This window comes from Somniosus microcephalus, chromosome 4, assembly GCF_052327205.1.
Source record: "Somniosus microcephalus isolate GS21.2 chromosome 4, FLI_Smic_1.0, whole genome shotgun sequence".
NCBI lineage: Eukaryota > Metazoa > Chordata > Chondrichthyes > Squaliformes > Somniosidae > Somniosus > Somniosus microcephalus.
Window position 1 is genome coordinate 90,086,692 of NC_140990.1, and position 23,056 is coordinate 90,109,747.

At 51.4% G+C, this 23,056-nt stretch overlaps 1 protein-coding gene across 1 annotated transcript in view; it reads right to left on the reverse strand.

Moving 5' to 3' along the window:
- Positions 1-23,056, reverse strand: part of LOC147119501 (ubiquitin carboxyl-terminal hydrolase CYLD-like) — a 388,802-nt gene that overhangs the window by 26,243 nt on the left and 339,503 nt on the right. Inside the window, exons 6-11 of the mRNA XM_085984105.1 lie at positions 20,297-20,453; positions 15,269-15,391; positions 13,864-13,955; positions 12,097-12,160; positions 9,018-9,150; positions 2,228-2,336 (exon numbers count right to left, since the gene is read on the reverse strand). Of these exons, the coding sequence (XP_085840231.1) occupies positions 2,228-2,336; positions 9,018-9,150; positions 12,097-12,160; positions 13,864-13,955; positions 15,269-15,391; positions 20,297-20,453 (678 nt within the window). The remainder of the gene's footprint in view (positions 1-2,227; positions 2,337-9,017; positions 9,151-12,096; positions 12,161-13,863; positions 13,956-15,268; positions 15,392-20,296; positions 20,454-23,056) is intronic.

Genomic DNA, 23,056 nt, shown 5'->3' on the forward strand with positions numbered 1-23,056 from the left:
CCTGTCCTGGGAGTGTTTGATGGGGCAGTGTAGAGGGAGCTTTACTCTGTATCTAACCCGTGCTGTACCTGCCCTGGGAGTGTTTGATGGGACAGTGTAGAGGGAGCTTTACTCTGTATCTAACCCGTGCTGTACCTGCCCTGGGAGTGTTTGATGGGACAGTTTAGAGGGAGCTTTACTCTGTATCTAACCCGTGCTGTACCTGCCCCGGGAGTGTTTGATGGGACAGTTTAGAGGGAGCTTTACTCTGTATCTAACCCGTGCTGTACCTGCCCTGGGAGTGTTTAATGGGACAGTGTAGAGGGAGCTTTACTCTGTATCTAACCCGTGCTGTACCTGCCCTGGGAGTGTTTGATGGGACAGTGTAGAGGGAGCTTTACTCTGTATCTAACCTGTGCTGTACCTGCCCTGGGAATGTTTGATGGGACAGTGTAGGGGGAGCTTTACTCTGTATCTAACCCGTGCTGTACCTGCCCTGGGAATGTTTGATGGGACAGTGTAGAGGGAGCTTTACTCTGTATCTGACCCATGCTGTACCTGCCCTGGGAATGTTTGATGGGACATTGTAGAGGGAGCTTTACTCTGTATCTAACCCGTGCTGCACCTGCCCTGGGAATGTTTGATGGGACAGTGTAGAGGGAGCTTTACTCTGTATCTAACCCGTGCTGTACCTGCCCTGGGAGTGTTTGATGGTTCAGTGTAGAGGGAGCTTTACTCGGTATCTAACCCGTGCTGTACCTGCCCTGGGAGTGTTTGATGGGACAGTGTACAGAGAGCTTTTCTCTGTATCTAACCTGTACTGTACCTGCCCTGGGAGTGTTTGATGGGACAGTGTAGAGGGAGCTTTACTCTGTATCTAACCTGTGCTGTACCTGCCCTGGGAGCGTTTGATGGGACAGTGTAGAGGGAGCTTTACTCTGTATCTAACCTGTGCTGTACCTGCCCTGGGAGTGTTTGATGGGACAGTGTAGATGGAGCTTTACTCTGTATCTAACCCGTGCTGTACCTGCCCTGGGAGTGTTTGATGGGACAGTGTAGAGGGAGCTTTACTCTGTATCTAACCTGTGCTGTACCTGCCCTGGGAGTGTTTGATGGGACAGTGTAGAGGGAGCTTTACTCTGTATCTAATCCATGCTGTACCTGCCCTGGGACTGATGGGACAGTGTAGATGGAGCTTTACTCTGTATCTAACCCGTGCTGTACCTGCCCTGGGAGTGTTTGATGGGACAGTGTAGAGGGAGCTTTATTCTTTATCTAACCCGTGCTGTGCCTGCCCTGGGAGTGTTTGATGGGACATTGTAGAGGGAGCTTTACTCTGTATCTAACCCGTGCTGCACCTGCCCTGGGAATGTTTGATGGGACAGTGTAGAGGGAGCTTTGCTCTGTATCTAACCCGTGCTGTACCTGCCCTGGGAGTGTTTGATGGTTCAGTGTAGAGGGAGCTTTACTCAGTACCTAACCCGTGCTGTACCTGCCCTGGGAGTGTTTGATGGGACAGTGTACAGAGAGCTTTACTCTGTATCTAACCTGTACTGTACCTGCCCTGGGAGTGTTTGATGGGACAGTGTAGAGGGAGCTTTACTCTGTATCTAACCTGTGCTGTACCTGACCTGGGAGTGTTTGATGGAGCAGTGCAGAGGGAGCTTTACTCTATCTAACCCGTGCTGTACCTGCCCTGGGAGTGTTTGATGGGACAGTGTAGAGGCAGCTTTACTCTGTATCTAACCCGTGCTGTACCAGCCCTGGGAGTGTTTGATGGGACAGTGTAGAGGGAGCTTTACTCTGTATCTACCCGTGCTGTACCTGCCCTGGGAATGTTTGATGGGACAGTGTAGAGGGAGCTTTACTCTGTATTTAACCCGTGCTGTACCTGCCCTGGGAGTGTTTGATGGGACAGTGTAGAGGGAGCTTTACTCTGTATCTAACCCGTGCTGTACCTGCCCTGGGAGTGTTTGATGGGACAGTGTAGAGGGAGCTTTACTCTGTATCTAACCCATGCTGTACCTGCCCTGGGAGTGTTTGATGGGACAGTGTAGAGGGAGCTTTACTCTGTATCTAACCTGAGAGTCTGGAGATCCTGGGATGCATGAACTCAGCGGTCTGGGCCTCTCGGAGATTTACCCCCAGTTGGAAGTCCCTTCGGTACAGACCTAGAAGCTACCCGTGCCCCTCCCATCAGGCACCCAGTGTCGCCCCCGCACTCCCGCCCCCCCAATAAGGGACTCACTGTCCTCCAGCAGATCGGTGATGTTCAACTCCAGCGAAGGGAGGACGGTGTCGAACATCTTGAAATTCTTCCCGAATCGAGGCATCTGCAGGATCAGGCAGGATGGGGCCTGGGGAAGGAGGAAACAGAGAAAAGGAAGAGGTCACTAGGATCAGGAGTAGGTGTCCCCACGTGTGGACCTCCCGGCAGCTTCCGGACCGTAGTGGGAACCCTCAGTGGCCGAGTGGGAAAGGACGTCAATCCCGTCTCCCACTTCTCGGCAGACGGTTGCTTCAAAAGTATTAGTTAGTATTTACAGCACAGAAACAGGCCATTCGGCCCAACAGGTCCGTGCCGGTGTTTATGCTCCACACCAGCCTCCTCCCACTCCTGCTTCATCTCACCCTATCAGCATAGCCTTCGATTCCTGTCCTCATGTGTTTTCTAGATTCCCATTAAATACATCTATGCTGTTCGCTTCAACTACTTCTGGAGCCCTCTCGCCACTCTCTGGGTGAAGAAGGTTCTCCTGAATTCCCTATTGGAATTATTAGCGACTATCTTATATTTATGGCCCCTAGTTCTGGTCTCGCCCACTAGGGGAAAAATCTTCTCTACGTCTACCCTATCGAACCCTTTCAGGAACTTGAAGACCTCTGTCGGGATGGTGCGTGTTTTTTTCATATTCGTTCATGGGATGTGGGCGTCGCTGGCAAGGCCAGCATTTATTGCCCATCCCTAATTGCCCTTGAGAAGGTGGTGGTGAGCCGCCTTCTTGAACCGCTGCAGTCCGTGTGGTGAAGGTTCTCCCACAGTGCTGTTAGGGAGGGAGTTCCATGGTTTTGACCCAGCGACGATGAAGGATCGGCGATATATTCCCAAGCTGGGATGGTGTGTGACTTGGAGGGGAGCTTGGAGGTGGTGGTGTTCCCCTGCGCCTGCTGCCCTCGTCCTTCTAGGTGGTGGTGGTGGAGGATTTGGGAGGTGCTGATTGGCCACTCCTACAGCCGCCTGGGTCCTGCCCTTTTGACCTCAATACCGATTAAATCCTACAGTGTGAGCGGGCCACCGCAAAGAGATGTTAAAAAGAATTACATAGAATTTACAGCACAGAAGCAGGCCATTCGGTCCAACCAGTCCATGCTCCACACGAGCCTCCTCCCGTCTTTCCTCATCTAGCTCGATCAGCATAACCCTCTATTCCCTTCTCCCTCCTATGCTTGTCCAGCCTCCCCTTAAATGCATCGATATTATTTGCTTCAACCACTCCCTGTGGTAGCGAGTTCCACATTCTCACCACTCGCTGGGTAAAGACGTTTCTCCTGAATTCCCTATTGGGTTTCTTGGTGACTATCTTATATTGATGGCCTCTAGTTATGCTCTTCCCCACAAGTGGAAACATTCTCTCTGTATCCACTCTATCAAAACCTTTCATAATTTTAAAGACCTCTATAAACTGAGGCCCTCACCACCAATGTTCCCTGTAATTTTTCTTGGGGGCCCACGCGGATGCTTTAACGGGCGATTTTTCTATTTAAAAGCGGGCAAGCCTTTCAAATATTGAGCGAGGGTATCCTTGTGCAAGAAACACAGAAAGCTAGCATGCAGGTACAGCAAGCAATAAAGAAGGCAAATGGCATGTTGGCCTTTATTGCAAGGGGGTTGGAGTGTAAGAGTAAGGAAGTCTTGCTACAATTGTACAGGGCCTTGGTGAAACCACACCTGGAGTACTGGGCACAGTTTTGGTCTCCTTATCTAAGGAAGGATAGACTTGCCTTGGAGGCGGTGCAGCGAAGGTTCACTAGATTGATTCCTACATAAGAACATAAGATGTAGGAGCAGGAGTCGGTCATTCGGCCCCTCGAGCCTGGTCTGCCATTTAATGAGATCATGGCTGATCTGATCTTGGCCTCAACTCCACTCCCCTGCCCCGCTCCCCATAACCCTCGACTCCCTTATCGTTCAAAAATCTGTCTATCTCCACCTTAAATATATTCAATGACCCGGCCTCCACAGCTCTCTGGGGAAGAGAATTCCAAAGATTCACAATCCTCGGAGAAGAAATTCCTCCTCATTTCCGATTTAAAAGGGTGCCCCTTTATTCTGAAATTATGCCCCCTAGTTCTAGATTCCCCCACGAGGGGAAACATCCTCTCTGCATCCACCCTGTCAATCCCCCTCAGAATCTTATATGCTTCAATAAGATCCCCTCTCATTCTTCTAAACTCCAATGAGTATAGGCCCAACCTGCATTCCTGGGATGAGAGGGTTGTCCTATGATGAGAGATTGTGTAGAATGGGCCGATACTCTCTGGAGTTTAGAAGAATGAGAGGTGATCTCATTGAAACATATAAGATTCTGAGGGGGATTGAGAGGGTAGATGCGGAGAGATTGTTTCCCCTGGCTGGAGTGTCTAGAACTCGGGGGCATAGTCTCAGGATAAGGGGTCGGCCATTTAAGGCTGAGATGAGGAGGAATTTCTTCACTCAGAGGGTTGTGAATCTTTGGAATTCTCTGCCCCAGAGGGCTGTGAATGCTGAGTCTTTGAGTATATTCAAGGCTGCGATCGATAGATTGTTGGACTCTAGGGGAATCAAGGGATATGGAGACTGGGCGGGAAAGTGGAGTTGAGTTGGACGATCAGCCATGATTTTATTGAATGGTGGAGCAGGCTCGATGGGCCGTATGGCCTACTCCTGCTCCTAATTCTTAAGCTGGTTGCGCGGGACCCCGCGGAGCACCGTGCGGCCGCACAGCTTAAAAGGGAACATTGCTCACCACCCACACCCCCCAACCGCTTCTCCCAAAGGCTCAGCCTCTCATTGGGGTAGGGTTCCATGGGCACCAGCCGGCCCTCTGATAGCTCACACGCTCGGCCCATTTCTGGTGCATGGGCCCCTGGGGGTGAGCGTTTGACCATTGCGGGACTGTCACAGCCTGAGCCCCCATCCTGTTGTAACTTATCATTGTATATAGAAACATAGAAACATAGAAGATAGAAGCAGGAGTAGGCCATTCGGCCCTTCGAGCCTGCTCCGCCATTCAACGAGATCATGGCTGATCATCCAAACCCTAGCACCCGGTCCCTACACCGACAGCCATCCCACCCAAGCCCTATCCCCGTAACCCCGTAACCCCACGTATTTAATCCCCCCTAACACTAAGGGCCAATTTTTTATCATGGCCAATCAACCTAACCCGCACATCTTTGGACTGTGGGAGGAAACCGGAGCACCCGGAGGAAACCCACGCAAACACGGGGAGAATGTGCAAACTCCACACAGACAGTCACCCGAGGCCGGATTTGAACCCGGGTCCCTGGCGCTGTGAGGCAACAGTGCTAACCACTATGCCACCGTGCTGCCTTTGCCTGTATTATCAATAATCACACATATACAATGATAACAGTATCAGCTGTGGCTCGGTGGGTAGCACACGCGCCTCTGAATCAGAAGGTTGTGGGTTCAAGTCCCACTACAGAGACTTGAGCATATAATCTAGGCTGACACTCCAGTGCAGTGCTGAGGGAGCGCTGCACTGTTGGAGGTGCCGTCTTTCGGATGAGACGTTAAACCGAGGCCCCATCTGCCCTCTCAGGTGGACGTAAAAGATCCCACGGCCATTATTTCGAAGAAGAGCAGGGGAGCTATCCCCGGTGTTCTGGGGCCAATATTTATCCCTCAATCAACATCCCAAAAACAGAGTATCTGGTCATTATCACATTGCTGTTTGTGGGAGCTTGCTGTGCGCAAATTGGCTGCCGCGTTTCCCACATTACAACTGTGACGACACTCCAAAACACTTCATTGACTGTAAAGCGCTTTGGGACGTCCGGTGGTCATGAAAGGCATTGTGTAAATGCAAGTCTTCTCTTTCTTAACTATTACCAATAATTACACACAGGCAGTTTAAAATGAAAAGGGATTCCCGTCAGAGAGCTTAAGCTGATAAGTTACTGCACCAACACGGAACAAGCAGGGACAGTCTCTGCTGATAAGAGATTCAGCGGGGCGACAAACTCTGTCCGGCCTTGAAAAGGCACCTGCCATAGATCTGGAAATTTCGGGAGTGTGAGTCAAGTCGTGGGGCGGCATTCTTGTGAAAACCAAATCCAGCTCATCGGATGAGGTAATACTTTGAAACAAGCGGATTCTCGTTAGAAACACAGAAAAATAGGTGCAGAAGTCGGCCATTTGACCTTTCGAGTCTGCTCCACCATTCAATGTGATCATGGCTGATCCTCTATCTCAATACCATATTCCCGCTCTCTCCCCATACCCCTTGATGCCCTTTGTGTCTAGAAATCTATCTATCTCCTTCTTAAATATATTCAGTGACTTGGCCTCCATAGTCCCCTGTGGTAGAGAATTCCACAGGTTCCCCACCCTCTGAGTGAAGAAATTTCTCCTCATCTCAGTCCTAAATGTCCTACCCCGTATCCGGAGACTGTGACCCCTCGTTCTAGACCCCACAGCCAGGGGAAACATCCTCCCTGCATCCGGTCTGTCTAGCCCTGTCAGAATTTTATACGTTTCAATGAGATCCCCTCTCATTCTTCTAAACTCTAGTGAATACAGGCCTAGTCGACCCAATCTCTCCTCATACGACAGTCCTGCCATCCCAGGAATCAGTCTGGTGAACCTTCGCTGCTCTCACAGAATCACAGAAACCCCACAGTGCAGATAGAGGCCAATTCGGCCCATCGAGCCTGCACCGACACATATCCCACCCGATCCCCGTAACCCCTACACCAACACATATCCCACCCTATCCCTGTAACCCCACGTATTTAATCCCCCTAACACTAAGGGTCAATTTATCATAGCCAATCAACCTAACCCGCACATCTTTGGACTGTGGGAGGAAACCGGAGCACCCGGAGGAAACCCACGCAAACACGGGGAGAATGTGCAAACTCCACACAGACAGTCGCCCGAGGCCGGATTCGAACCCGGGTCTCTGGCGCTGTGAGGCAACAGTGCTAACCACTATGCCACCGTGCTGCCCTCTATGCCCTCTCCCTCTATGGCGAGTATATCCTTTCTTAGGTAAGGAGACCAAACCTGCACACAGTACTCCAGGTGTGGTCTCACCAAGGCCCTGTACAACTGTAGTAAGACATCCTTGCTCCTGTACTCAAATCCTCTTGCAATGAAGGCCAACATACCATTTGCCTTCCTAACTGCTTGCTGCACCTGCATGTTTGCTTTCAGTGACTGGTGTACAAGGACACCCAGGTCCCTTTGTACTGCCATAGATCTGGAAATTTCAGGAGCGTGAGTCAAGTCGTGGGGCGGCATTCTTGTTAAAACCAAACACAGCTAATCGGATGAGGTAATACTTTGAAAGAAGCGGATTCTCACGTAGCCAGTGTGAAAGAAAGGTCGGCAAAGAGGGGAGTTGGAATAGATATTTCAAAACTCGACAAGGCTTGTCCAGCTGTTGCCCTCGAGCTCGAAACCTGTGACGCCGTGAATTCTCCGATAATTTGTACCGTGAGCATCTCAAGTGTATGTGTGTGATTTATTGACAAGAAGAAGATATCATTGCGTGTGTGTGATTATTAATAAATAGTTATCATTGTATGTGTGTAATTATTGGTAAATTATATATGTGTAGGTATTGGTAAAAAAAGTTATTGTATATTTGTAATTATTGATACGTTATCATTGTATGTGTGATCATTGATAATTATCGTTGTATCTTTAATTCCTATGAAAGCCAATAAATGCGTTTGAACCCTATTATCATACATAAGAACACAAGAACCAGGAGCAGGCCAATCGGCCCCTCGAGCCTGCTCCGCCATTCAATAAGATCATGGCTGATCCAATCTTGTCCTCAACACCACTTTCCCGCTCTCTCCCCAAACCCCTTGACTCCCCTGTAGTTCAAATGTCTGTCAATCTCCGCCTTGAATATATTCAGTGACTCCGTCTCCAAGCTCTCCGGGGCAGAGAATTCCACAGATTCACGACCCTCTGAGAGAAGAAATTCCTCCTCATCACCGTCTTAAATGGACGACCCCTTATTCTGAAACTATGCCCCCTAGTTCTAGATACCCCCACGAGGGGAAACATCCTCTCAGCGTCCACCCTGTCAAACCCCCTCAGAATCTTATATGTTTCAATAAAATCCCCTCTCATTCTTCTAAACTCCGATGAGTAAAGGCCCAACCTGCTCAACCTTTCCTCATAAGACAACCCCTTCACCTCCGGAATCAACCTCGTGAACCTTCTCTGAACTGCCTCCAATGCAAGTATATCCTTCCTTAAATATGGAGACCACAACTTTACGCAGTACTCCAGGTGTGGTCTCACCAATTGCATCAAAACTTCCCTACTTTTATACTCCATTCCCTTTGCAGTAAAGGCCAACATTCCATTAGCCTTCCTAATTACTTGCTGTACCTGCATGCTAACTTGTTGTGTTTCACGTATGAGGACCCCCAGATCCCTTTGTACCGCAGCAAGTAGAATAACCTATAAACTTATAAGTGAGAACATCGATTCCCTAACCGTGTCCTCGCCCAACTCTCGCTCATCTTCCAGCACCAAATTACCCGACGGTGGTCAGGAGCAGGAACCCTGACTAATTGCTCCCCCTTACAGAAGCCGAGCAGGGGCACTGAGGCCAATTGTAGTACACCCCCCCACACCGGCAAACCCTACCATCCCTTCCACCCTGGGCTGGGATCAGCTATCGCAGCACACGTCTAGGTGTGTGTGTGTGTGGGGCTCGGCACCGCCCTGAACCAGCCAGTGGGGAGTGGGGTCAGGGGCCAACGTTGCGGAGGTCCAAGATGGTTACCTCGGTGAACTTCAGGTCGCTGTGGAAGAAGGACAATTCCAGCAACTGCTGCACCGTGGGAATCCGAATGGACCCCTTCTCCTGGAAGAAGATCTGGTGGGAGGTGCAGTCCTGAGGGTCCTGTTTCCCTGCTCTGCAAGACACAAACAACAACAGCATTTATACAGCGCCTTTAACGTAGTAAAACCTCCCGAGGCGCTTCACAGGAGTGTAATTGGGCAAATATTTTGCTGATGATACAAAGCTAGGTGGGAAAGTAAGCTGTGAGGAGGACGGAAAGAGGCTGGAAAGGGATATGGACAGGTTAAGTGAGTGGGCAATAAGGTGGCAGATGGAGTATAATGTGGGAAAATGTGAGGTTATTCACTCTGGTAGGAAGAATAGAAAAATCAAAATATTTCTTAAATGCAGAGAAACTTTTAAATGTTGGTGTTCCGAGAGATCTAGGTGTCCTCGTACAGGAAACACAGAAAGCTGGCATGCAGGTGCAGCAAGCAACAACGAAGGCAAATGGAGTATAAGAGTAAGGAAGTCTTGCTACAATTGTACAGGGCCTTGGTGAGACCACACCTGGAGTACTGGGCACAGTTCTGGTCTCCTTATCTAAGGAAGGATATACTTGCCCTGCAGGCGGTGCAGCGAAGGTTCACTAGATTGATTCCTGGGATGAGAGGGCTGTCCTATGATGAGAGATTATGTAGAATGGGCCGATACTCTCTGGAGTTTAGAAGAATGAGAGGTGATCTCATTGAAACATACAAGATTCTGAGGGGGATTGACAGGGTAGATGCTGAGAGGTTGTTTCCCCTGGCTGGAGAGTCTAGAACTAGGGGGCATAGTCTCAGGATAAGGGGTCGGCCATTTAAGACTGAGATGAGGAGGAATTTCTTCACTCAGAGGGTTGTGAATCTTTGGAATTCTCTGCCCCAGAGGGCTGTGGATGTTCAGTCAGTGAGTATATTCAAGGCTGAGATCGATAGATTTTTGGACTCTCGGGGAAGCAAGGGATATGGGGATCGGACGGGAAAGTGGAATTGAGATTGAAGATCAGCCCTGATCTTATTGAATGGCGGAGCAGGCTCGAGGGGCCGTGTGGCCCACTCCTGCTCCTAGTTCTTGTGTTTTTATTTGACACCGAGCCACATAAGGAGATGTTAGGACAGGTGATCAAAAGCTTGGTTAAACAGGTATATAAAGCATTTACAGCACAGAAACAGGCCAATCGGCCCAACAGGTCCATGCCGGTGTTTATGCTCCACACGAGCCTCCTCCCACCTCTCTTCATCTCATCCTATTAGCATCTCCTTCTATTCCTTTCTCCCACGTGTTTATCTAGCTTCCCCTTGAATGCATCTCTGCTATTCTCCTCACTACTCCTTGTGGTAGCACATCCCACATTCTCACCACTCTCTGGGTAGGTTTTAAGGAGTGCCTTAAAGGAGGAGAGAGAGGTAGAGAGGCGGAGAGGTTTAGGGAGGGAATTCCAGAGCTTAGGGCCCAGGCAGCTGAAGGCACGGCCGCCAATGGTGGAGCGATTAAAATCGGGGGATGCGCAAGAGGCCAGAGTTGGAGGAGCACAGCGATCTTGGAGGGTTCCACTGCTGGAGGAAGTCACAGAGATAAGGAGGGGCGAGGCCATGGAGGGATTTGAAAATGAGGATGGGAATTTTAAAATTGAGGCGTTGCCAATGTAGGTCAGTGATGGGTGAACGGGACTTGGCAGCAGAGTTTAGGGAGATCATCAGCCAGGCTGACAACTCCAACCGTACAGAGGAAACAGTCCATCATTCATTCACGGGATATGGACATCGCCAGCAAGGCCAGCATTTATTGCCCATCCCTACCTAATTGCCCTCGAAGGTGATGATGAACCACCATCTCGACTACAACTGAATGGCTTGCTAGGCCATCTCAGAGGGCAGTCAAGAGTCAACCACATTGCTGTGGGCCCGGAGTCACATATGTAAGGACGGCAGATTTCCTTCCCTAAAGGACATTAGTGAACCAGATGGGGTTTTACTACAATGGCCGCCATTACTGATACTAGGGGCTGGATTTTACCTGCTGAAATGAATTGGGGGTGGGACTGCTGCCTTCCGGGTTCTAGTCCCGCCCCCAGCGACATCCGACGCTATTTTCCCCTGATTGGCCTTGTTAAGCCCGCCCTGCGGGCTTGCTGGCCAATTAAGGGAAAGCCGGTGTCAGATGACGTGAGTTGATGATGCTTCATCTGCCGGTTTTCTTAAAGGGACAGGAACCATTTATTTTTGACAGATGATTTGACAGTGTTCGACAGCATTGTGGTGCTGTCAAACACTGACAATCACTGTACAAAGGTGAGCCCTTGCACCCAGGCTCTCCAATGACTCTCTCCTTAGGATAAAGCAGATGGCAGCTGCAGGTGAGGGTACAGAAGCGATCTGTCACTTCTCCCAATGAAGTGAGGCCACACAAACACTTCAAAGCTTGTCACCTACAGAAAAATCTAAACACTTTAAAAATGACTTTCCCAACATTTCCTTACCTCTGATACTCACCAGTGTCCCATTGGATCCTTCACACCACCTCTGCAGCTGTCATCTATACACAAACATTACAACAGACCCACAGCACGCCTCACTTACCCTGGCGGCATTTCCTGACGTCCGGAAGCCCGCAGCAGAAGTCTCAAAATGGGAAAAAGCCTCTTAGTGGCTGTAATCCTCTTCCCGCTGCTAAGAGTCGGGTCCCTGCGCAAATCGGGGACCCGACTCCCAGGAAGATTGGTTGGAGGCGGGTTGAGACATTCCTTTTGATTTTCCCAAGCAGTCCCACCTCCTCAGGGAGGGTAAAATCCAGCTCTAGCTTTTTATTCCAGATTTATTTAATTGAATTTAAATTCCCCAGCTGCCTGTGGATTTGAACTCACGTCTCACGGATCATTAGTCCAGGCCTCTGGATTACTAGCCCAGTGACGTTACCACTATGCTACCATTCCCTGTTAATCAGGAGTATTTCCCAACGATCAACAACACAGTTTGGGCACCAATGACATCAGTAAAAGGCTGGGGCTGAGCAACAGGAAGAGGTTTCAACTCACCTGATTTTGAGCAGAGGATCGGTCTTCAACAGTTGGAAAAGTTGGTTCAGGAATTCTTCCGGATCTGGAAAAAAGGATGAATTAAAAACATCGACGCCCACGGAATTAAGGGCAAATTATTGACCTGGTTAGGAAATTGGCTGAGTGGCAGGAGACAGAGTAGGGATAATGGGCAGGGACTCTAATTGGCAGGAGGTGACTGGTGCTGTCCAGCAAGGATCTGTGTTGGGGCCTCAACTATTCACCGTATTTATTAACAACTTAGATGATGGGATAGAAAGTCATCTATCCAAATTTGCCGATGACACAAAGATAGGCGGCATTGTAGATGGAAGCATAACGTTACAAAGGGATATTGATAGATTAAGTGAATGGGCAAAACTATGGCAAATGGATTTCAGTGTAGGCAAATGTGAGGTCATCCACTTTGGACCTAAAAGGAATAGAACCGGGTACCTTCTAAATGGTGAAAAGCTAAAAACAGTGGAGGTCCAAAGAGACTTGGGGATCCAGGTACATAGATCATTAAAATGTCATGAACAGGTACAGAGAATAATCAAAAAGGGCTAATGGAGCACTGGTCTTTATATCTCGAGGACCAGAATACAAGGGGGTAGAAGTTATGCTGCAGCTGTACAAACCCCTGGTTAGACCACACCTGGAGTACTGTGAGCAGTTCTGGGCACCACACCTTAGGAAGGATATATTGGCCTTGGAGGGAGTGCAGCGTAGGTTTACCAGAATGATACCCGGACTTCAAGGGTTAAGTTACGAGGAGAGATTACACAAATTAGGGTTGTATTCCCTGGAATTTAGAAGGTTAAGGGGTGATCTGATCGAAGTTTTCAGGATATTAAGGGGAACAGATAGGGTAGATAGAGAGAAACTATTTCCGCTGGTTTGGGATTCTAGGACTGGGGGACATAGTCTAAAAATTAGAGCCAGACCTTTCAGGAGTGAAATTAGGAAACACTTCTACACACAAAGGGTGGTAGAAGTTTGGAACTCTCTTCCGCAAACAGCAACTGATGCGAGATCAATTGTTAATTTTAAATCTGAGATTGATAGGTTTTTGTTATCCAAAGGTATTAAGGGATATGGGCCAAAGGCGGGTGTATGGAGTTAGGTTGCAGATCAGCCATAATCACATTGAAATCAGCCAATTTCCATTGAAAGATTCTGAGGGGGATTGACAGGGTAGATGCTGAGAGGTTGTTTCCCCTGGCTGGAGTGTCTAGAACTAGGGGGCCATAGGCTCAGGATAAGGGGTCGGCCATTGAAGACTGAGATGAGGAGGAATTTCTTCACTCAGATGGTGGTGAATCTTTAGAATTCTCTGCCCCAGAGGGCTGTGGATGCCGAGTCTTTCAGTATATTCAAGGCTGAGATCGATAGATTTTTGGACTCTTGGGGAATCGAGGGATATGGGGATCGGACGGGAAAGTGGAGTTGAGCTCGTTGGTCAGCCCTGATCTTATTGAATGGCGGAGCAGGCTCGAGGGGCCATATGGCCTACTCCTGCTTTTATTTCTTATGTCCTTAGTGGTGGAACAGGCTCGAGGGGCTGAATGGCCTCCTCCTGTTCCTATGTACAGACCCCAGAGGGTGAAAGGTCAGTGTCTGACCCACTGACCTCCACCCAGTCTCCCGTCAGAGAGAGAGAGAGAGGAGAGACCTTCATCCCCTCTGAGGTTGGATTTGACCCCGGGTTGATAGGTCAGCGAGTCTGACTCACTGACCCCACGTTAGTTTCTCGTCAAGATCTACCTTTCTCCTCGCTGGTGAATCCCGAGGAATTTCCGGCTCCTTCCAGAATCTTCCGCAGGGCCATCACCTTGGTCGCACAGACATATCCGTTTCTGGAAAAGGAGAGAACGGGCATGGTTTTTCCCCTCGAAACTCGCCCTGTCGCACTGCGTTATCCCGCAGGCCGAACCATTGGAGACAACAGGCAAGGCAGTAGCTACCTCTCCCCACAGATCTTGCGGGCTCTCCCGGTGACATCACCTCAGCCGTGGCTCGATCGGTCTCACACGCTCTCCTCCGGGTCAGAAGGTCGCGTGTTCAAGTCCCCACTCCAGAGACTCGAGCCCCATAATCCAGGGCCGACATTCCCGGTACCAGAATTGAGGGAGCGCTGCACTATCGGAGGTGCCGCCTATCGGATGGGTTATTAAACCGAGGGCCCCCGTCTGCCCTCTCGGGTGAACGTAAAGGATCACATGGCTGCTATTGGCCGAAGAGCAGGGGAGAGTACTCCCCGGTGTCCTGGGCCAATATTAATTCCCTCAATCAACATCACTAAAAAAACAGATGATCTGGTCATTTACCTCATTGCTGTTTGTGGGATCTTCCTGTGCAAAAATTGGCTGCCGCGTTTTCTACATTACAACAGTGATCGCACTTCAAAAAAAGTACTTCGTTGGCTGTAAAGCGATTGGCGACGTCCTGAGGGAGGGGAGGAGTCCCACAGTGCTGAGGGAGGGGAGACTGAGGGAGGGGCGGAGTCCCACAGTGCTGAGGGAGGGGAGACTGAGGGAGGGGAGGAGTCCCACAGTGCTGAGGGAGGGGAGGAGTCCCACAGTGCTGAGGGAGGGGAGACTGAGGGAGGGGAGGTGTCCCACAGTGCTGAGGGAGGGGAGACTGAGGGAGGGGAGGAGTCCCACAGTGATGAGGGAGGGGAGACTGAGGGAGGGGCAGAGTCCCACAGTGCTGAGGGAGGGGAGACTGAGGGAGGGGAGGAGTCCCACAGTGCTGAGGGAGGGGAGACTGAGGGAGGGGAGGAGTCCCACAGTGCTGAGGGAGGGGAGACTGAGGGAGGGGAGGAGTCCCAGTGCTGAGGGAGGGGAGACTGAGGGAGGGGAGGAGTCCCACAGTGATGAGGGAGGGGAGACTGAGGGAGGGGCAGAGTCCCACAGTGCTGAGGGAGCGGAGACCGAGGGTGGGGAGGAGTCCCACAGTGCTGAGGGAGGGGAGACTGAGGGAGGGGAGGAGTGCCATGGTGTTGAAATCCAGGGAGCGGATCCGTTACAGTAGCTGCAAGGAATCTCGATTTCAGCACAGTGCTGATGCAGGGAGAAGGGAGGGGGGAGTTGTCCGGTGGACTTGGAGGGAAGTTCAGAGGAGCACGGACCAAGACTAGGATCGAGTAAAGAGAGCGCGAGATACATACTTCCTCAGGGGGTTGGCGATCTCTGTTCGCAGAAGGTCCCGTGTCTGTCCGTATATCTCACTGTCGTCGCTTCCTCTGGGCCGCAGGAGCAGGGTATCGAGCACAGAGTTGAAGGCAAACATGCTGCAATGGGGAGAAGGTTCACAGTGAGTGAGCCCAGCTCCGCACTCTCACTTATCATTTGCCCACTGACCTCCGATCTCAGTCACCGACCCCCTTCCCAGCAAACAACCCGGGGCGCTCATTGGGGTACAGGTCCCACCAGCACTGCTCTGTATCTAACCCGTGCTATACCTGCCCTGGGAGTGTTTGATGGGGCAGTGTAGAGGGAGCTTTACTCTGTATCTAACCCGTGCTGTACCTGCCCTGGGAGTGTTTGATGGGACAGTGTAGAGGGAGCTTTACTCTGTATCTAAGCCGTGCTGTACCTGCCCAGGGAGTGTTTGATGGGACAGTGTAGAGGGAGCTTTACTCTGTATCTAAGCCGTGCTGTACCTGCCCTGGGAGTGTTTGATGGGACAGTGTAGAGGGAGCTTTACTCAGTATCTAACCCGTGCTGTACCTGCCCAGGGAGTGTTTGATAGGACAGTGTAGAGGGAGCTTTACTCTGTACCTAACCCGTGCTGTACCTGCCCAGGGAGTGTTTGATGGGACAGTGTAGAGGGAGCTTTACTCAGTATCTAACCCGTGCTGTACCTGCCCTGGGAGTGTTTGATGGGATAGTGTAGAGGGAGCTTTACTCTGTATCTAACCTGTGCTGTACCTGCCCTGGGAGTGTTTGATGGGACAGTGTAGAGGGAGCTTTACTCTGTGACTAACCCGTGCTGTACCTGCCCTGGGAGTGTTTGATGGGACAGTGTAGAGGGAGCTTTACTCTGAATCTTAGCCGTGCTGTACCTGCCCTGGGAGTGTTTGATGGGACACTGTACAGGGAGCTTTAGTCTGTATCTAACCCGCGCTGTACCTGCCCTGGGAGTGTTTGATGGGACAATGTAGAGGGAGCTTTACTCTGTATGTAACCTGCACCGACCTGCCCTGAGAGTGTTTGATGGGACAGTGTAAAGGGAGCTTTACTCTGTATCTAACCCGTGCTGTACCTGCCCTGGGAGTGTTTGATGGGACAGTGTAGAGGGAGCTTTACTCTGTATCTAACCCCTGCTGTACCTGCCCTGGGAGTGTTTGATGGGACAGTGTAGAGGGAGCTTTACTCTGTTTGTAACCTGCACTGTACCAGCCCTGGGAGTGTTTGATGGGACAGTATAGAGGGAGCTTTACTCTGTATCTAACCTGTGCTGTACCTGCCCTGGGAGTGTTTGATGGGACAGTGTAGAGGGAGCTTTACTCTGTATCTAACCCGTGCTGTACCTGCCCTGGGAGTGTTTGATGGGACAGTGTAGAGTGTTGTGTATGTACCTTTAAGAGAGAACTGCTTTTATACTGTAGTACCGACAGTGACCACACCTGTATATAAACATGGTCTCAATGTTTTTAATAGCCGTGGATGCGCACTCAAAATGGCCTGAGGTGATCTAAATGTCCTCCACCACCACGGAGAAAACTATTGCATTCCTACGGACCATATTTGCCAGGAACGGCTTGCCAGAGCAGATTTGCTCTGATAACGGACCACAGTTTGTGTCCGAAGAGTTTCGAAGATTTATGAAAAGGAATGGGGTAAGGCATTACACATCCGCCCCGTATCATCCAGCCACAAATGGATTGGCTGAGAGGTTCATACAAACCTTTAAAAAAGCAGTAAGGGCCATGTGCGATGACGACATTCCACTGCAGCATAAGGTGGACAATTTCCTGTTAGCCTACAGAAATGCGACACATGCAGTCACCAACCAGGCCCCGGCCATGATGTTCTTTAACCGAAGGTTGAGATCTCGTCTGGATTTGCTCAGACCAAATGTACGAAGAGATGTTGAGAATAAGCAATTCCAGCACATCAATGAGAAGCCGACAAGGAGCTTCAATGTAGGGCAACCAGTCTTGGCCCGCGACTACCGAACAAAAAAATGGCGTCTCCCGCGCTCTCCCTTCTTCTCCGTTCCGGAGATAAAATGGCCGCGTTACGGGGGAGCCGCTGGAAACCGGACTGAGGACTGGCAGATGGAGCCGGATCAGAGACCGGGCGGGCGGTGATGGTGCGGAACTCCCGGGGAATGACGGAGTGATTGAGAAATGTGCACAGCAGGAGTGAACAGGAATTGTAGACTGAGGAACAACAGCAGGTGAAATAGCACAGGATTGTCGGAGCACCAACCATAGAGAACCCTTCTGATTCAAAGAGCATCCAGAGATCGACTGGGGAAAAAGTCTCTGTCTATTTATTGAAGGACACCATACATCAAGATACTCGGATTTAACATGTGATGCGTCTTCCTACGGCATTGGAGCAGTGCTGTCGCACAAATTCCTTGACGGTTCAGAGAGGCCAATAGCCTTTGCGTCACGCTCGTTAGCCTCAGCCGAGCGTAACTACGCCCAGATTGACAGGGAGGCCCTCAGCCTGGTGCGGGGGGTGAAGAAGTTCAATCGCTATCTGCACGGGCAGAAATTCACCTTACTGACTGATCACCAGCTTCTTGTCTCCATTTTTAACCCAAAGAAGGGCGTTCCGGTGATGACGGCGCAACGGCTGCAAAGATGGTCCCTTTTTCTAGGGGCACATCAAGACGACATAGAGTATAAGGGCATGAAACAGCATGGAAACGCTGATGGGCTGTCGTGCCTACCATTGCCTACGGTAGAGGAAGCACCTGCAGTGGACCCTGTTGAGGTATTCCATGCGACCATAGTCGAATGTCTACCTGTTACAAACTCAAGTATAGAGAAGGAAACCCGAAATGCCCCGACACTCTCTCGGGTCTATGATTTAACGGTGAAGGGATGGCCAGCACATGGCGACTCACTGTTGCCAGCATTCTCGCCAAGGAGAGAACAGCTGTCAGTGTGCCGGGGGACCTTGATGTGTGGATCCCGAGTGGTAATTCCACCCAAGTTGAGAGATAGAGTGCTCAATGAGCTTCATGAGGGTCATCTGGGAGGGGTAAAAATGAAGAGCCTAGCCAGGGCGTTTGTGTGGTGACCGGGAATAGATAAAGAAATCGAGGAAATGACCAAGAGATGCACAGGATGCCAGAAAGTCCAAAACGCTCCACCACAGGCCCCGCTACACCCATGGGAGTGGCCCTCATCTCCATGGCAACAGGTACACATTGATTTTGCTGGTCCATTTATGGACTCAATGTTTTTAATCGCCGTGGATGCACATTCAAAATGGCCAGAGGTCATCAAAATGTCCTCCACCGAATGGCTTGCCAGAACAGATTTGCTCCGACAATGGACCACAGTTTGTGTCCGAGGATTTCCGGAGGTTTTTGAGGAATAATGGGGTAAAGCATTACACATCCGCCCCATATCATCCAGCCACAAATGGATTGGCTGAGAGGTTTGTTCAAACCTTTAAAAAAGCAATAAAGGCGATGTATAACGACAATATACCACTGCAACACAAGGTGGATAATTTCTTGTTTGCTTACCGGAATGCGACACATGCAGTCACCAACCAAGCTCCAGCCATGATGTTCTTTAACCGAAGGTTAAGGTGTCGCCTGGATTTGCTCAAACCAAACATAAGACGAGATGTTGAGAATAAGCAATTCCAGCACATCAATGAGAAGCCAACCAGGAGCTTCAAGATAGGGCAACCAGTCTTGGCCTGCGACTACCGAACAGAAAAATGGCAGCCAGGAACGATATGCACATGGCAGGGACCACTAATGTACACAGTGGATGTTGGAGAGAGCATCGTGAGACGCCATGCTGACCAGATTCTAGAGTCACAGAAACAAGTCAAACCCATACCACGAGCATGCGCACCGGGTGATGAACCCGAAGTACAGATTGCGTCTACCTCAGAATCAGTGGTATTGGAAGCTGACGAACCAACCAATGACAATGAGCCAGAATCGACTCCGCCGCAAGAACAGGATACTCGAGAAAGGCGCTATCCAGTCAGGATCAGGAAGCCTCCTCAAAGACTGAATTTATAAATGATTACTTTCAGCTGATGTATATAGTACAAAGAAAATTGTAATTGTAATTAGTTATTATTTAATTGTTAAATGAATGTTATGTACTGTTTATCTAAAAGGGGAGGAATTGTTGTGTATGTACCTTTAAGAGAGAACTGCTTTTATACTGTAGTACCGGCAGTGACCACACCTGTATATAAAGCCGTAGCAGGCTTCTGTACTTTCAGTTCCAGCATACCCTCTGTTCAGTAAACACCTGTTATTACCGTTCTCCTGCAGTCCGTGTGTTATTGATACGCGGACACTACAGGGAGCTTTACTCTGTATCTAACCCATGCTGTACCTGCCCTGGGAGTGTTTCATGGGACAGTGTAGAGGGAGCTTTACTTTGTATCTAACCCGTGCTGTACCTGGCCTGGGAGTGTTTGATGGGACAGTGTAGAGGGAGCTTTACTCTGTATCTAACCTGTGCTGTACCTGCCCTGGGAGTGTTTCATGGGGCAGTGTAGAGGGAGCTTTACTCTGTATCTAACCCGTGCTGTACCTGCCCTGGGAGTGTTTGATGGGACAGTGTAGGTGGAGCTTTACTCTGTATCCAACCCGTGCTGTACCTGCCCTGGGAGTGTTTGATGGGACAGTGTAGAGGGAGCTTTACTCTGTATCTACCCCGTGCTGTACCTGCCCTGGGAGTGTTTCATGGGGCAGTGTAGAGGGAGCTTTACTCTGTATCTAACCCGTGCTGTACCTGCCCTGGGAGTGTTTGATGGGACAGTGTAGAGGGAGCTTTACTCTGTATCTAACCTGTGCTGTACCTGCCCTGGGAGTGTTTCATGGGGCAGTGTAGAGGGAGATTTACTCTGTATCTAACCCGTGCTGTACCTGCCCTGGGAGTGTTTCATGGGACAGTGTAGAGGGAGCTTTACTCTGTATCTACCCTTTCCCCGGGTGCTCTGCTCTGGGCTGGACCTTTCGGAATGATACCTACCAGAAGAGGGTCGCGTCCAGGTAGCAGGAGTTACAGTGGCCCTGGATGCCCTTCCTCCAGCCAACCATCTTCTCACTGGCCGCTCCTCCCTGGTCGGGGGCTGTGTCCTCCCTGACACTCTCGCTGTTGTAGTTCTTGAAATCTGAGTCGCATTGAGAACGGTTTTAGAACGGTGTCAGTCGTCACCCGGAGTATGAGGCGCAGGTTCCCCTCATTCCCTGCCTTAGTCACTTACAGAGACTCAACTATTCCAACGCTGTTCTGGCCGGCCTCCCATCGTCCACCCTCCGTAAACTTCAGCCCATCCAAAACTGGGCTGCCCCCTGTCCTGACTCGCACCAAGTCCTGCTCGCCCATCACCCCTGTGCTCGCTGACCTACACTGGCTCCCGGTCTGGCAACATCTTTATTTAAAAATTCTCAGCCTTGTTTTCAGATCCCTCCCTGGCCTCGCCCCCTCCCTATCTCTGTAACCTCCTCCAGCCCCACAGCCCCCTCCGCCCCCCTCCTACCGTCCCCAGATCTCAGATCTCTGCGCTCCTCCAATTCTGGTTTCTTGAACATCCCTGATTATAATCGCTCCACCGTTGGCCACCGTGCCTTCAGCTGCCTGGGCTCTAACCTCTGGAATTCCCTCCCTAAACCTCTCCGCCTCTCTCTACCTCATTCTTTAAGATGCTCCTTAAAACCTACCTCTGACACCTGTTCTAACATCTCCTTATCCGGCTTGGTGTCAAAGATGGGGAATGAGGTGAGAGTGTTTGGAAACTGGGAAAAGGAGGAGGAGGAAGGGAGAGGAGGGGAGGGATGGGGGAGGGGATGGGGAGGGTTGGGGAGTCATAGAGTTATACAGCACAGAAAGAGGCCCTACGGCCCATCGTGTCCGCGCCGGCCATCAAGCCTTGTCTATTCTGATCCCATTATCCAGCACTTGGTCCGTAGCCTTGTATGCTATGGCATTTCAAGTGCTCACCTAAATGCTTCTTGAATGTTGTGAGGGTTCCTGCCTCTACCACCCTTTCAGGCAGTGAGTTCCAGATTCCAACCACCCTCTGGGTGAAAAAGCTTTTCCTTAAATCCCCTCTAAACCTCCTGCCCCTTACCTTGAAACTATGCCCCCTGGCTATTGACCCCTCCAAGGGGAAAAGTTCCTTTCTATCTACCCTATCTATGCCCCTCATAATTTTGTACACCTCAATCAGGTCCCCCCTCAGCCTTCTCTGCTCCAAGGAAAACAACCCCAGCCTGTCCAGTCTCTCTTCATAGCTGAAGTGCTCCAGCCCAGGTAACATCCTGGTGAATCTCCTCTGCACCCTCTCCAATGCAATCACATCCCTCCTATAGTGTGGTGACCAGAACTGCACACAGTATTCAGCTGTGGCCTAACCAGCGTTTTGTACAGCTCCATCATAACCTCCCTGCTCTTATATTCTATGCCTCGGCTAATGAAGGCAAGTATCCCATATGCCTTTTTAACCACCTTATCTACCTGTCCTGCTGCCTTCAGGGATCTATGTACATGCACACCAAGGTCCCTCTGCTCCTCTGTCTTTCCGAGGGTCCTACCATTCATTGTGTATTCCCTTGCCTTGTTAGTCCTCCCAAAATGCATCACCTCACACTTTTCAGGGTTAAATTCCATTTGCCACTGCTCCGCCCATCTGACCAACCCATCTATATCGTCCTGTAGCCTGAGGCTTCCCGCCTCGCTATTTACCACCCCACCAATTTTCGTGTCATCTGCGAACTTACTGATCATACCTTTGACATTCTCCTCCAAATCATTAATGTAGACCACAAATAGCAAGGGTCGGTTGGGAGAGATGGGGAGAGATAGGGAGAGATGGGGAGGAGGGGAGCCGGGGGGGGCGTTGGGGAGGGGAGACAGGGGGGAGGGGAGGTGAGGGGAGACCAGGTGGAGAGGAGGTGAGGGGAGACGGGGGAGGGGAGGGGAGACATGGGAGGGGAGGGGAGGGGAGACGGGGGAGGGGGGAGGGGAGGGGAGGTGGGGGGAGGGGAGGGGAGGCGGGGGAAGGGGAGACGGGGGAGAGGGGAGACGGGGGGAGAGGGGAGACGGGGGGAGAGGGGAGACGGGGGGAGAGGGGAGGCGGGGGGAGAGGGGAGACGGGGGAGAGGGGAGACGGGGGGAGAGGGGAGACGGGGGGAGAGGGGAGACGGGGAGGAGACGAGGGGGGAGGGGAGACGGGGGGAGGGAGACGGGGTGGGAGAGATGAGGGGGGAGAGACGGGGGGAGGGGAGACGGGGGGGAGGGGAGACGGGGGGAGGGGAGACGGGGGGAGGGGAGACGGGGGGAGGGGAGACGGGGGGAGGGGAGACGGGGGGGAGGGGAGACGGGGGGGGAGGGGAGACGGGGGGGGAGAGATGAGGGGGGAGAGACGGGGGGAAGGGAGACGGGAGACGGGGGGGGAGACGGGGGAGGCGAGGGGAGACGGGGGAGGCGAGGGGAGACGGGGGAGGCGAGGGGAGACGGGGGAGGCGAGGGGAGGCGAGGGGAGGGAGGGAGACGGGGGAGGGGAGGGGAGGCGGGGGGAGGGAAGACGGGGGGAGGGGAGAGACGGGGGGAGGGGAGAGACGGGGGGAGGGGAGAGACGGGGGGAGGGGAGACGGGGGGAAAGGGGAGACGGGGGGGGGGAGGGGAGACGGGGGGAGGGGTGGTTCGGGGGGGAGGGGTGGTTCGGGGGGAGGGGTGGTTCGGGGGGGAGGGGTGGTTCGGGGGGGAGGGGTGGTTCGGGGGGAGGTG